Here is a 14,007-nt window from a genome sequence, read left to right as displayed (position 1 = left end):
TTTCTTCCTGGGGTTTTCCCTGGCCCGTGTGTCAGTTTCTCTTTCCATATGTCAGAATCCTACTCAGATGCCACCTGCTGTGTGAAGTTACTTCCATCCCGCCAAACTCTCTCTCTCTCTCTCTCTCTCTCTCTCTCACACACACACACACACACACACACACACACACACACACAAGATTAATGGCTCTTTCCCTTGGGTGCCAGAGCACACACGACTCTCTTACACAACTTCCATTGTTCGCCGTGTCATCTGGTGAGCTGTAGCGGCTTGTCCCCCAGCCAGGCTGGGCATGAGCTTTTTAGGAGTGGGGCCTGAGCCACCTTCACCTTCCTCTGCCCCTCGATTCCAGAACACAGTGAGCCATTAAGAGCTGGGTTTTGAGGGAGCAATTCTGCACCAGACTGAGGACCCTTTGGGGTCCGTGTATCCCCATGTCACTCGGTGTTGTTTATTTCTTGGATCCAGTCTCAGAATCTGTAGGACACCCAGCGCACGTGGCTTGGCAGCCTGGATCCAGCGGTCTTGGCAGAAATCCAAGGTTCAAGGGGAAAGAATGAGCCTGAGGGCAAAGTGTGTTCAGTGAGAAGAAAGGACAGTTAAGTCAGTGAGTCAGGGAGGGGCTGGGGAGACCCAGAGGCAGTATTTGCTTTGTGGAAACCAGGGCAGCAAAAGCTGAGGTAAGGATTAGACAGTGACCTTGAACCGTTGGGAAGTTGGTCTTGGCGGCAGGTTTATGCCCTTCTGTGATTTGTGGTCCTTGTCCTTCTCCCTTCTGGTATCTCTATCTTTTTAGACATCCATGTTTTTCAAACTAAATAAGTTCCAAGGGGACAGGGTCACACTTTTAAATTAGGCAAATGGGGGACTCCTGGGTGGCTCAGTCAGATGAGCATCTTACTCTTGGTCTTGGCTCAGGTCATGGTCTCATGGTTCGTGGGATTGAGCCCTATGCTGGGCTCTGTGCCAACAGCACAGAGCCTGCTTGGGATTCTCTCTCCCTCTCTCCCTGCTCCCCCCACCCCAAATAAATAAATACACATTAACAAGATAAATTAGGCAAATGGAAATGAAGGCTTTTGCCCATGCTAAAAAGAATGTATGTTTATAAAGTCACCTGCCCCAGCTCAGCCCGCAGAACAGCCCTCCAGCCCCACTCAGGGCTTTCCAGAGTGGCCTTCTCGCTTTCCGGGACAGCCAGCACCTGTGTGCTGAGCGCCGGGTGGACTTTCTTCCAGCGTTGAAACCGTTCCTGTGCTTTTTAAAGGCTTTTTCTTTTTCTTTCTGCCTCTGGGATGCAAGCAAAGATTTGAGTCCAGCTTTGTGATGCGAGAGTGCTTAGTCATTTCTCCCTGCTGTGCTTCTTAGCAATGCCATAGACCTGGTGGAAGAAGCTTTGTAGAAATTTTGCAAGAAGGCTGTTTCTGTCTATGGAACAAAGTCTGTGTTGTGTGTACATGTGTGGAGGATGAGAAGAGGGCCAAACACAGACTGCTGTCTCTGAAGAAGGTCAGGTCCTTGTGTGTTCCTGCTAATTCTGTGCCTAAGTCTCTTGACAACCAAGATTGCTCGTTCCCTCTCCAAACCCTGCCTTTGCACCAGGAACGAGGACACATTCCTTTGGATGTTTGCCATTTTTAAATCCAAGTCATTCTTTTAAGGAAAAAGATTATCTATCTATCTATCTATATATACATATATATATATGACATATAGTTATATATGTAATAGAATATACTTAAATAAAGATTTTAAATATATATTTATTATATATACATTTATATTTGTGTACACATTTATTACATATATTTTTATAAATATATATTTATATAGGCTAGAAAAGTGCTAACTTTAGAAGAAAATACATACAAATATGAAAGACGCCAGAAATAGGTACCAAAGGTCAAAATCAAGTCCAGGAGGGGGCACCTGGGTGGCTCAGTCGGTTAAGCTTCTGACTTCGGCCCAGGTCATGATCTCACGATTTGTGAGTTCAAGCCCCACGTCGGGCTCTCTGCTGACAGCTCAGAGCCTGGAGCCTGCTTCGGATTCTGTGTCTCCCTTTCTCTCTGCCCCTCCCCTGCTCATACTCTGTGTGTGTGTCTCTCTCTCAAAAATAAATAAACATTAAAAAAATAATAATAAAAAAAAATCAAGTCCAGGATGTGGTTTTACACCCTCCATGCATCTGGGTCTTTCCCAGAGTGGGGCGCCACCTGCAGTGAGGCAGTGAGAAACAATACTTCCTGAAATGTGTGGTCAGTTACCTGGTTTCCCCGGGGTGAGCAGAGAGGCTCCCCGGAAGGCCCCCAAAGGGAGACAGGCTGTGGAGGAGACCCAGCCCTGACCCAGGAACCACACAGGCTCGGGGGCTTTTGACCTGCAGCCTTGGGCCTGCACCGGACCTCCTGAGTTTTAGCTTCTCCTGTACATAGGTATCCTGAGACTTGCCCTACCTGTGTTGCAGGGTGATTGGGAAGATCAAATGGGTGCAACTGGTGCTTTGCAAGACTTCCAGAGGTGCTCCACATAGCGTCGTGGGAAGCAGGCTGGGGGTGGGCTCGGATATGCACTCTTAAGGCCGTGGAATTGGGCAGCACTCCTTCATTCCTCTGGCCCTTCTCTGAAGGTGGAGATAATGACTGCAGGGAGGGTGGTAAGGCTCCGACAAGGTTGGGATGTGAAGAGCACCGTTCCCATAGATGCTCACCCTGCAACCCCAGCTTTGGACCGGTCCGTCTTGAAGGTGCCACTTAGCACCATGCCCTTAAGCGTGAGTGTCTTTGTGGAGGGGACGCAAGTAGAGGCTAGCAGTGCCGAGTCACTTCCTGGAAGTAGGAAGGCTTCCATCGGGAAAACAAGAGTCAAACCTGTTAAAAGTATCATGATAGCACAGCCGCTCGGGCTGCTGGGTCTGCCTCGCTGCCGCCCTCGGAAAACTTCCTCTGGCCCCGAAGTCCAGGAAAGAGCCTTCCACTTCCACCGGGACCAGCGCAGGCACTCCTAACTGCCTCCTGTCTCCATTCTTCTCCTTCCATTGCTGTCCTGCTGGGATCCTTGCAACACTGGACCCCCGCCCCATGCCCGCCCTGCCCTAAGGCCTTTGTGGCTTCTTCCTGCTTATAGTGTAAGTCCGGCACACTTCACCTGCTGGCCTGGGCCAGCTCCCAAGTTCTTCTCTGCGTTCCTCTGCTTCTCCTCCCGCCTTTCAAGGCCCTGGCTAAATCCCGCTCCCTCCAGGAAGCCTTTCCTGTATTCCTGAGTACAGTTGCTAGATTTAGCAGACAAAAAACACAAGATGTACAGTGAAGTTTGAATTTCAGATAGACACACTTATTCTAAAACATTATTTGTGATCTGAAATTCACGTTTACTGGGTGTCCTGTGTTTTGGGGGTTTTGTTGTTTTTATTATTTTATTTTTAATTTTTTTTAATGTTTATTTATTTTTGAGAGAAAGAGACAGAGTGTGAGCAGGAGAGGGGCAGACAGAGAGGGGGAGACATAGAATCAGAAGCAGGCTTTAGGCTCTGAGCTGTCAGCACAGAGCCTGATGCGGGGCTCGAACTCATGAGCAGTGAGATCATGACCTGAGCTGAAGTCAGACGCTTAACCGACTGAGCCACACCGTCGCCCCTGTTGTTGTTGTTGTTGTTTTTAATGTTTATTTATTTTTGAGAGAGAGAGAGAGAGAGAGAACAAGTGGGGGAGGGGCAGAGAGAGATGGGAACAGAGGATCTGACGCCAGGTCAGTGCTGACAACAGAGAGCCCAATTTGGGGCTTGAACTCATGAACTGTGAGATCATGGCCTGAGCCCAAGTCAGACACTTGACCAACTGAGCCACTCAGGCACCTCTCGGTGTCCTGTGCTCCTGAATCAGCCTTGATCATGCCCACTCTGGCCCTTCCCTAGACCACTTCGGTTTTTCAGGGAAGCATCTGAATAACATTTACTGCAAACAGTGAGGAACACACTGTTTGTCACATGTGTCAATTCTATCTCAATAAAACTGGAAAAAAATGGTTAAAAAAAAAATCAGGAATAGAAGCCAAGGCTGCCAAGGCCTTCCCACTGGGAATTGACCTAAATACAGTGTTTGTCTCTCCTTGTGGCTGGAGTTTGGAGGTGCACCTGCCTAACCCTGCAGCCCACTGTTTTAATACACAGGACTTCTCTGTCTCGACCCCTTTGTCCCAGCCTCAGAATGTCCCTGACGTGAAGCTGTCTGTCGTCTTTGTAAAAGAAACCAGCCCGCTGTAGGTCAGAATTCTCTCGCTGATCCAGTTTATAATGGGCCCGTTCAGCCCCCAACAAGGAGAGGTTGAGCGGTTAAACGACCCAGAGCCACCAGTAACAAGGGGGGTGTTGGGGGGGGGGGGGACACTTTCTATAGAAGCCCAGCTCTTGCATACAGACTTCATGGCCTGTGAAGCATTTTCCCATCCCCCATTCCATCTTCCCCACAACAGCTGGGAAAGAAGGGCAGGCAGAGAGGGCAGGTAGAGAGGAGGAAAGAACACGTGGGGAAGTGAATCCCTGCTCGATCTGGGGTAAGTGCTATGGAACTGCTTAATGAACTAGAGAAATAGGAAGGGTGCAATTTTGAAGCATACAGTAATTGTTTTAAAGTCTGTAAAGGCTCCAGGTCAAAAGGAAATCCACTTAGTGAATTCTGGTAGAGAATCGTAGCTGGTGTGTGCCTGGCCAGTCTTAACATTGTATAGTCAGAGGAAGCAAAAAATTTTATGATCTGTCCTGAGTCCAACACCATGTCACCTCCCCAGTCTTGGGAAAAGTCGCTTCTCCCTAAATGTAAGATGACACGGTCTAAAATGTAATCCTGGAAAGTGACCCTGTTTCCTCAATGGTTTCCTAAAAGCCTTCAGGAGCAAAGGAAAATATACTGCGTGCTTGGTAAACAGGGGCTACAGGTTGCTTCTTGGTTTCAGAAGCAGAAAGAAGTGTGCCTTTAGAAATGAGCTGAGTTGAAATATTACCTGCTGTGTGGTTCATGGAGGTGATAGAATCATGGTCCTAAAGACAATTTAAAGATCTGTGGTAATACTCAAGGGAGAAAAGCCATTGGCACATTTTGGTTTGTGTGTGTATGTGTTTGTATTTCAGAGGGCTAATCAAGAACTGTTCATGGATGGGGGCTTTTTCTTGGGGTAAAATTCATGGGCGAGAATCATTTTGTTTTTGAAGAAAAATCTGTACAAAAATTAACACATTTTGCTCTTGAAATTAAGAAAGGATTAGAAAAATGTTATTTTATTTTTACTTTTACGGGCATGGAGAGAGATCTCAGTTACCAAGATTTGGGTTAATTGCACTCCTTAGGCACATTATCATCGTTGGCTTAAAAAAGGAACTTCTCCTACTTCCACTAGAGGGCAGGGTTCTTAAATTTTAGATTATGATGCTGAAGATTTGGAAAGGAAGTTTCAAGGTTTCTTATCCATTTGAGGGACACGTAAGCCTGTTTAGTTGTTTGCTTATTTATTTGCTTGACTTTAAATAAAGTTTTTTTATTTTGAAATAATTTTATATTTACAGAAAAGTTGCAAAGGTAGTACAGAAAGTTCCTGTGTGCCTTCACCTGTTTTCTTATAACGTTAATATCAAAACTGAGTAATTAACACTAGTACATTACTATCATCTAAACTAGAGACTTTATTTGGATGTCACCAGTTTTTCAATTAATATTCTTATTCTCTTTCAGTATAGCACATTGCATTTAATAATTTTTTTAACAAACAAAACAGCTACTCACTGTGGTAACATCAGATTACTGTCGCTGTTTTTGCATGAACGTCTGTATTTTCTAAAGGTGAAAGTTAGCATCTTTTCTTTTGTCTCTTTAGTTCGGTTACATTTGTAAAAGTTACTTCACTTTTCAACCACTACATTCTCACCAACATTTCTGTCGTTTGCAGTGTGTGTAGAACTGTCATTTTTTTTGTGATTTCATATCTTTTCCAATTAGTCCTGTAGTTTTTTTTTTTTCAGTTTATGTCTCCCTCCCCCAGCAGGATGTCATTAAAAGATGAATACTATGGAATTATCACTAATTTTGTTAAGTCTAATAATGGCACTGTTCTTAGGATTTTTTAAAAAATGTCCATGCGGCACGTAGGTGGCTCAGTCAGTTGAGTTGCCAACTCTTGATTTCAGCTCAGGTCATGATCTCACAGTTCATGAGTTCGAGCCCCGCATCCGGCTCTGCTGTGCAGAGTCTGCTTGGGATTCTCTCTCTCTCCCTCTCTCTCTGCCCCTATCCTACTTGCACACTCTCTCTCCCTCAAAATAAATAAATAAACACTTTTTTAAAATGTCCTTATCTATGAGAGACATACTAAAATATTTACAGATTAAATCATTTATTTAAAAATATTTACACAAATAAAAAAATTGGGGAGCTAGAGCAAATAAGATATGTCCGTGGGTGTTCATCGGACATTCTTTTGTTGATGTATGACTGAAAAATGTACAACTAAAAATTTGTATGTATACTTTTTTTAATGTTTATCTTTTAGAGAGAGACAGAGACAGAGAATGCGCAGGGAAGGGCAGAGAGAGGGAGACACAGAATCCGAAGCAGGCTCCAGGCTCTGAGCTGTCAGCACAAGGCCCAACACAGGGCTCGAACCCGCAAACCGTGAGATCATGACCTGAGCCCAAGTAGGTTGCTCAACTGACTGAGCCACCCAGGTGCCCTTTTAATGTTTATTTATTCTGAGAGACAGAGAGAGAGAGAGAGAGAGAGAGAGAATGAGCAGAAGGGGGGCAGAGAGAGAGAAGGAAAGAGAATCCCAAGCAGGCTCCAGGTTGTCAGTGCAGAGCTATATGAGGGGCTCAATCCCTCGAACCATGAAATGATGACCCGAGCTGAAATCAAGAGTCCGATGCTCAACCAACTGAGCCACCCAGGTGCCCCTAAAAACTTGTTTAAAATGGAGATTTAAGGGGCACCTGGCTGGCTCAGTAGGTAAAGCATGCAAACTCTTGATCTCGGGGTTGTGAGTTTGAGCCCCACATTGGACACACAGATTACTTTTTTTTAAAGTGTTGGGTTTGGGGTACCTGGGTGGCTCAGTCGGTTAAGTGTCCGACTTCGGCTCAGGTCATGATCCCATGGTTCGTGAGTTTGAGCCCCACGTCTGTGCTGACAGCTCAGAGCCTGGATTCTGCTTCAGATTCTGTCTCTCTCTCTCTCTCTCGCTCTCTGCCCTTCCCCCATTCATGCTCTGTCTCCCTCTCAAAAATGAATAAACATTAAAAAAAATGTTTTAAAAAGTGTTGGATTTTTAATTAAAAATAATTATTAAAAGTATTTTACATTTAAAACAAATCTTTTAAACGGAAATTTAAAATAATTGAACAGTAGAGGCTTTTTTAAAAATTTTTAAAATTTACATCCAAATTAGCATATAGTGCAACAATGATTTCAGGAGTAGATTCCTTAATGCCCCTTACCCATTTTGCCCATCCTCCCTCCCACAACCCCTCTGGTAATCCTCTGTTCTCCATATTTAAGAGTCTCTTATGTTTTGTCCCCCTCCCAGTTTTTATATTATTTTTGCTTCCCTTCCCTTGTGTTCATCTGTTCTGTGTCTTAAAGTCCTCATATGAGTGAAGTCATATGATATTTGTCTTTCTCTAACTAATTTCGCTTCACATAATACCCTCTAGTTCCATCCGCATAGTAGCAAATGGCAAGATTTCATTCTTTTTGATTGCCAGGTAATACTCCATTGTATATAAATACCACATCTTCTTTATCCATTCATCCATCGATGGACATTGGGTTCTTTCCATACTTTGGCTATTGTTGACAGTGCTGCTATAAACATGGGGGTGCATGTGTCCCTTCAAAATAGCACAACTGTGTCTCTTGGATAAATACCTAGTAGTGCAATTGCTGGGTCATAGGGTAGTTCTATTTTTAATTTTTTTGAGGAACCTCTATACTGTTTTCCAGAGTGGCTGCATTGGTTTGCATTCCCACCAGCAGTGCAAAAGAGATCCTCTCTCCCCGCATCCTTACCAACATCTGTTGTTGCCTGAGTTATTAATGTTAACCATTCATGGTATCTCATTGTGGTTTTGATATGTGCTTCCTGGATGATGAGTGATGTTGAGCATTTTTTCGTGTGTCAGTTTGCCGTCTGGATGTCTTCTTTGGAGAAGTGTCTATTCATGTCTTTTGCCCATTTATTCACTGGATTTTTTGTGTTTTGTGTGTTGAGTTTGATAAGTTCTTTATAGATTTTGGATACTAACGCTTTATCTGATATGTCATTTGCAAATATCTTCTCCCATTCCGTCAGTTGCCTTTTAGTTTTGCTGTTTCCTTCGCTGTGCAGAAGCTTTTTATTTTGATGAGGTCCCAGTAGTTCATTTTTGCTTTTGTTTCCCTTGCCTCTGGAGACGTGTTGAGTAAGAAGTTGCTGCCGCCAAGATCAAAGAGGTTTTAGCCTGCTTTCTCCTCGAGGATTTTGATGGCTTCCTGTCTTACATTGAGGTCTTTCATCCATTTTGAGTTTATTTTTGTGTCTGGTGTAAGCAAGTGGCCCGGGTTCATTCTTCTGCATGTCGCTGTCCAGTTTTCCCAGCACCACTTGCTGAAGAGACTGTCTTTATTCCATTGGATATTCTTTCCTGCTTTGTCAAACATTAGTTCGCCATGTTTGTGGGTCCATTTCTGGGTTCTCTCCTCTGTTCCATTGATCTGAGTGTCTGTTTTTGTGCCGGAGGATTTGTCTTAATGTGAGACAACAATGGCAAGTCCTGTGGACTGTGCAGGTTGGCAGCTATTCAATTTGACAGACATTGACAGATCGGTACGACAGACGTCTGTAGGTTCATAAGCGCTCTATGTCAGAAACACACGTCTCCCAGGCACTGCGTGAGGTGCCAGACGAACCAGAGCGGACCGTCACACCACCCTTCAAGAACCTGAGTCAGGCATGTTTGAGCCTTGGGGTGGAACCACCCATGCAGTAAAGGCTGATTAAAAGTGAATCTTGGCTGGTAGCAAATGTCCTATATTTTTGAGGTGGGGATTTTATTTGCATCTCTTTTAGTTTTATGGGTTTGAGTTGACTCATCTCAGCCATGTGGTTAATAAATGGAAGATTTATTATTATGCCTGATAATAATTCCTAATAATAGTAATTTTTAAATCTGTATAATTTTTCCAAGGACCTGCAGCCCTTCCTAATTATCACAATTATCCTGTTGATCATTTAGCTAAATTGTAGCCACCATAGCCGCTGCCTTTCTGCTTGCTGAAGTCAGCTTTTCCTCTGCCTCCAGATCACTGAAGGGCCTGCCTCCTCGCTCACCAAGCAGACAGTGCTGGTGCTGAGCTCTGCTCTGCTCTGTGATGCTGGCAAAATCCTTCCAACACTTTTTTTTCCATCTCTTTTTTTTTATTCTGCAGCAGAAGTATTGGGAAGCCTTAAACTTGGAGCAGGTATGGACAATCATACTCTATTCCAGAAGGGACATCCTGTGGCTTGATTCCATTTCCTGTTTTTGTTATCTCCCCCCCTTGGATGGCCGGGCCCATGCCACATTCCTTTAGTTAAAGAAAGAATGAAAACGGAGACGAGTCAGAGGATCAGGGGATTTTCCAGGCTCTCTCAGTTCAGAGTTCTTTCTGCTGTGCCCAAACCATCTGGTAGGGACTCCGAAGATGTGTAACCCAAGGAGAAGCATGGTTTGGAACAAAGGTCCATGGACAAGTGGAGTAGCTGTAGGTTACCACTGGTGGCGGTGCTGGGGTGGCTGCAGGGGTGGAGATAACCATTCCCCAACACTGTCACCTTGGGCAGCTGGCAGCCGTCTCCCTGCCACCCTTGCCTGCGAGGGACAGATAAGCACATGTTTTTATGACAAACACCTGTGCATGTCGTCTCCCAGGATTATTTCTGGTAAGATCATCTTTTGCTCAAATTTTCTTTATGCCTGGATTCCAGCAATGTTTTTTTATTGCTTAAAGTGAGATTTTGAAACACGTTATTCTGGGGATTCAGAAGAAAGAGATTTAAAATGCTTTCAAAGGCTTAACCCACTTCAAAGAGTGCACTTGATCAAAGTGGCTCTGTTTTCCCGAAGCTGAATTGGTCAGGAGTAAGTAGCAAGAACAACTCTTAAGACGCCATTTCAGGAGCTGGAGCCAGGGTTCTGAAATATCAGGGCAGCTAAAAATCATGCAAGGAGCTTGGTAAAATGTTAAACCTTAGTTCCCAAACCAGATAGGGTCTAGGATGCCTGGCATCACCCTTCCTAATGAGCATCCTGGCTGCTTCTGGTAAGGTTGATCCATAGCACACTCAGAGAACTGTGATCTAGAACATGGGCCTCAGCTTGGAAACAGCATATATTGAAAAGCATACTATCCATCCTCAAAGAATGGAACAGGCCCCTATTTCCACTGCTCGGCACCTGTACCACAGAGGCTGAAGGGCCAGGGGGGCTCTTTAACTTGGGATTTGCTTGCTGTCCCCCCAAGTCTGCAACCACAAGTAAATAAGAAGTTAGCACTGGAAGGGCTGGCAGAGCCCCAAACAGGTACTGGGGGTCGAGCAGCACCAACCCGATCCGCTTAGTCCCTGGCCTGCAGGCTCACTGGGGATGAGGTGACTGTTTTAACATGATGCTATTTTTCAAATTATTATTATTTTTTTTAATGTTTATTTATTTTTGAGAGAGGGAAAGAGTCAGAGTGAGCGGGGGAGGGGCAGAGAGAGGGAGACACAGGCTCCAGGCTCTGAGCTGTCAGCACAGAGCCCAACGCTGGGTTTGAACTCACAAACCATGAGATCATGACCTGAGCCGAAGTTAGACGCTTAACTGACTGAGCCACCCAGGTGCCCCAACGTGATACTATTTTTACTCAGCAAGTAGTAGAACTCAGTTATCAGTAAATCACTAATTGAATTGGGCTCTTCCTTTCTATTCAAAACAAAGCCACATTTTGTATTTTACAACTGGCATGGTAGGGGCATTTCTCTCAGTGATGCCCAGAGTGGCTCAGGGAGCCTTGCAGACCTTATCCAGGACCCCTAAGGACTGGGCTGTTTTATTCAGCTTAAGTTTGACCTGCTGGTGGAGTGTTTTTCGTGGAGTGCATGTCCACGACTGGCTATGTTTTCTTGTCCAAACAGATAGTCAGGTCTAGGCTAACACATCCTTTCCTATATTATTTCCTGGGTCTTTTAATAATGTAAATGTAACCTTGCCATTCAGAATCATTAGTCATAGAAACTCAGAAACTAAAGAGATCATATGTAGTTACTGATCCAACACTCCAGGTTACCCGCGGAGAAACTGAGGCCCAAGAAAGAGAAAGCAAGTTAGTGGCAGAAAGAGGATTTGAGTCCAACCCCCACTTGCCCCCATGGCTAGACTCACCAAGGATTCCCTGCTCTTGGCCATGTGCAAAGTTCTGTCATTTGTCACATGAGAACAATAGGAGGACTTTGCAAACAGTGTCCTCAATGCTATGACTGCTTCTCTGTTTTTAACCTTTTATTCCTAACCTTTCCCATACTTGTCTGAATCAGAGTAATGAAATATTCTCTGCCAGTGACCACCATTCTGAATCAAGCTTTAAGTGTTTTGGACAAGTCTGCTGAGCCTCAAGTTAACAGGAAATGCATGGTGGGAGGAGGGGCAGGTAGCAAGCGCAAACTGGTGCCCTGCTCTTAAGAAGTTCATCATTTCCCTGGAAGGACAAGGTGGTGCCCAGAGAAAGGGCAGGGCTGTGCATGTTCAGCTGCAAATGAAGGGTATGGGCAGTACAAAGACAGAAGGGGGTGAGCTCAATGGGTGAAAGCAGTCAGGGTAAGCTTCCTGGAAGAGGAGGTACTTACCTGGGCCATAAAGAAAGGGTTGAATTTGCCTGGTCTATTCCAGGAATGAGTTAGGCATGGAGGTGGGAAGTCTCAGGATAAAAGGAACATAACTCAGTCTCACTAGAGTAAAGATGGAAAAGGGGGGTAGGAAGGGAAGTGGGGCTGGTCTGTTCAGGGTGGCTGTCCATTAATTCCTTGATTTAAACTTATACTTGTCCCGTTAGGCCTGATTAACCTGTCCTTATTTCTCCTTGTCTGTGCCTGGGTCATGAGAACCAGGACTGGAGCTATTGTTTGGGGTGGGGCATTGTAAGAGATGGGAAGAGTCTGTTCCACCAAGGTACCATTTGTGTCTTTTCTCCACAGTGGGACCCTGAAGATGTAAATCTTGAAGGGAACAAAGACAACGTGGAGATGCTCAGATCCCAGGTGCACAGGTGCTCCATGGGGCCAGTGGTCTTGACATCTGATGAGTAACACCAGGAGCAAGCCCATCAGCTCAGAGCCCTTAGTCAAGCCTGTGTCAGGAACTGAGCAGGGATCAACCTGCAGTGACACCCATGGCGGGAATTTAAGCTTCCGCAGAGGCCGCCCGTGAAAGTGAAGAACCAGGAGCTGTCACTGAGCTTGGCTGGTCTGCATCACAGCTCAGAATGGAGCTAAGACCTTGGGTCCTGTGGACAGACCCAGGCATGTGGTTTGTTTTGAAGATCAGAAGTTCACAGACCACTCTTGCTTCAAAGTAGAAACCTTCATCTAAAGGGCATTGGACCTGCTCTTCCCTTTCCTTTCAGATTCAGCCATACTCTCAATATCTGCTAGGTGACAGGAACATCTAACAAATAGCTAATGTGTTTGGATCTCAGTACAGCCTCATTCTGCAAGACCTGGCTAAGCCCAGGAGACGAGAGGGGTGGGAACATGTACTGGAGATCTGAGACATGATCCCTGGTATTAATGGGACCTGGCTCCTGCCCTTCCAGTCACCCACTTGGGTTTTCTTCTGGAAGCTAGAGGTAGGACTGCTTGGTCAACCAGAAGTTTATAAGATCGGTGGTGTTGTAAGGGCAAGCAAAACAAATTGCCTTAGATACCAGCACTTGCTCCAACTTGGCAAGGTGTGTGCTGGGCAGGGTTTGCAGGTGAGGGGGACTGTCTGCTTCAGGAGCTAACATGAAAGCATGTGGAGGGTGGGAGGCATGGTGGGAGGTGTCAAATTCAAGCACAGCAATCCCGTTTTAGGATTATTTTGATACTGTGATCATGGGAGGGGGAAAAGAGGGAGGGAATGGGGCCAAGGTGGGAGGAACACTGGAGTGAATAAATCCTGATTGAGTGAGTTGAGGCATCTCACTGTGTAGTACAGAGATGTCTGAATCCCAGCACGGCCACAAAAGCCAGCCACAAGGGGGAACTGGGAGACATGCCGAGAAACACAGCTCTGCTCCAGGATGGCCCCTGGCAGCCTGTGTGACTCAGTCACACAGCTGCCCAGTTTCTCCGAAGGAGTAGTGCAGATCCCAGCACAACGAAGAGAGTGCCTCAGGGAAGCAGATTGGTTCCATAGATCTCTGTGGAGATACTAATCCTCTGAGTGCCTTCTAAGCTGGAAGTGAACTCTATCCCCTTTATCCAACTGCTTTGATCCCTGGGTGTCTTGTAATGGAGTTTGCTAAAGCCAGTTTTGCTTTGTGATCTTAACCACAGAAGCTGTTCTTTGAGAGAAGATGAAGATTTGAGTGGGGGATGGGGTGGGGAGAGCATTCCAGATGAAATCCTACAGAGGACTGGACACCAGGAAGGATGGAATCTCGTCAAGGAAGGATGAGTCTGATGTGGCCAGAATGGGTGGTGCAACAGTGGCTAAAAGGTGAAGAGGCTGGCAAGGAACCAGGCCGTGGAGCCTAGGGAGCTGGCACTTAAAACTGTGGCTAATTGGTAGCCATGACTGATACCAGAGTAGGAAGGTGACGGACATGCCTCAGGTAGGCCACACCTGGTTGGTGAGGCTTTTCTATCTATGGCCACAACTTTTCAGGAAGCAGAAATGTAGTCATGGATACAGTAGGAACATGGAGAACATTTAATCTGAGTGATAACAGCAGGGCAGGAGGAGGGCTCAGCTTTAGAAAGATAAGGCAC

The 14,007-nt window shown here is 45.5% G+C and overlaps 1 protein-coding gene across 6 annotated transcripts in view; it reads left to right on the top strand.

The window, feature by feature from the left end:
- The window catches only part of TMEM44 (transmembrane protein 44), a 35,760-nt gene extending 22,172 nt beyond the window's left edge, over positions 1-13,588 (top strand). For 2 of the 6 annotated variants that reach the window (XM_047874126.1, XM_047874122.1), the window contains 2 exons: positions 9,447-9,479; positions 12,232-13,588. In XM_047874126.1, the coding sequence (XP_047730082.1) occupies positions 9,447-9,479; positions 12,232-12,342 (144 nt within the window). In that variant the 3' untranslated portion in view covers positions 12,343-13,588. Of the gene's footprint in view, positions 1-1,368; positions 1,642-9,446; positions 9,480-12,231 lie in introns of those variants that run through there. The other 4 variants (XM_047874123.1, XM_047874124.1, XM_047874125.1 and 1 more) reach the window with 3 other exon arrangements.
- Positions 13,589-14,007: the final 419 nt, after the last annotated feature.

Source organism: Prionailurus viverrinus, chromosome C2 (genome assembly GCF_022837055.1).
Source record: "Prionailurus viverrinus isolate Anna chromosome C2, UM_Priviv_1.0, whole genome shotgun sequence".
Taxonomy (NCBI): domain Eukaryota; kingdom Metazoa; phylum Chordata; class Mammalia; order Carnivora; family Felidae; genus Prionailurus; species Prionailurus viverrinus.
Note: the sequence above shows the minus strand (reverse complement) of the source record. Positions and strands in the feature narration are given on the sequence as shown.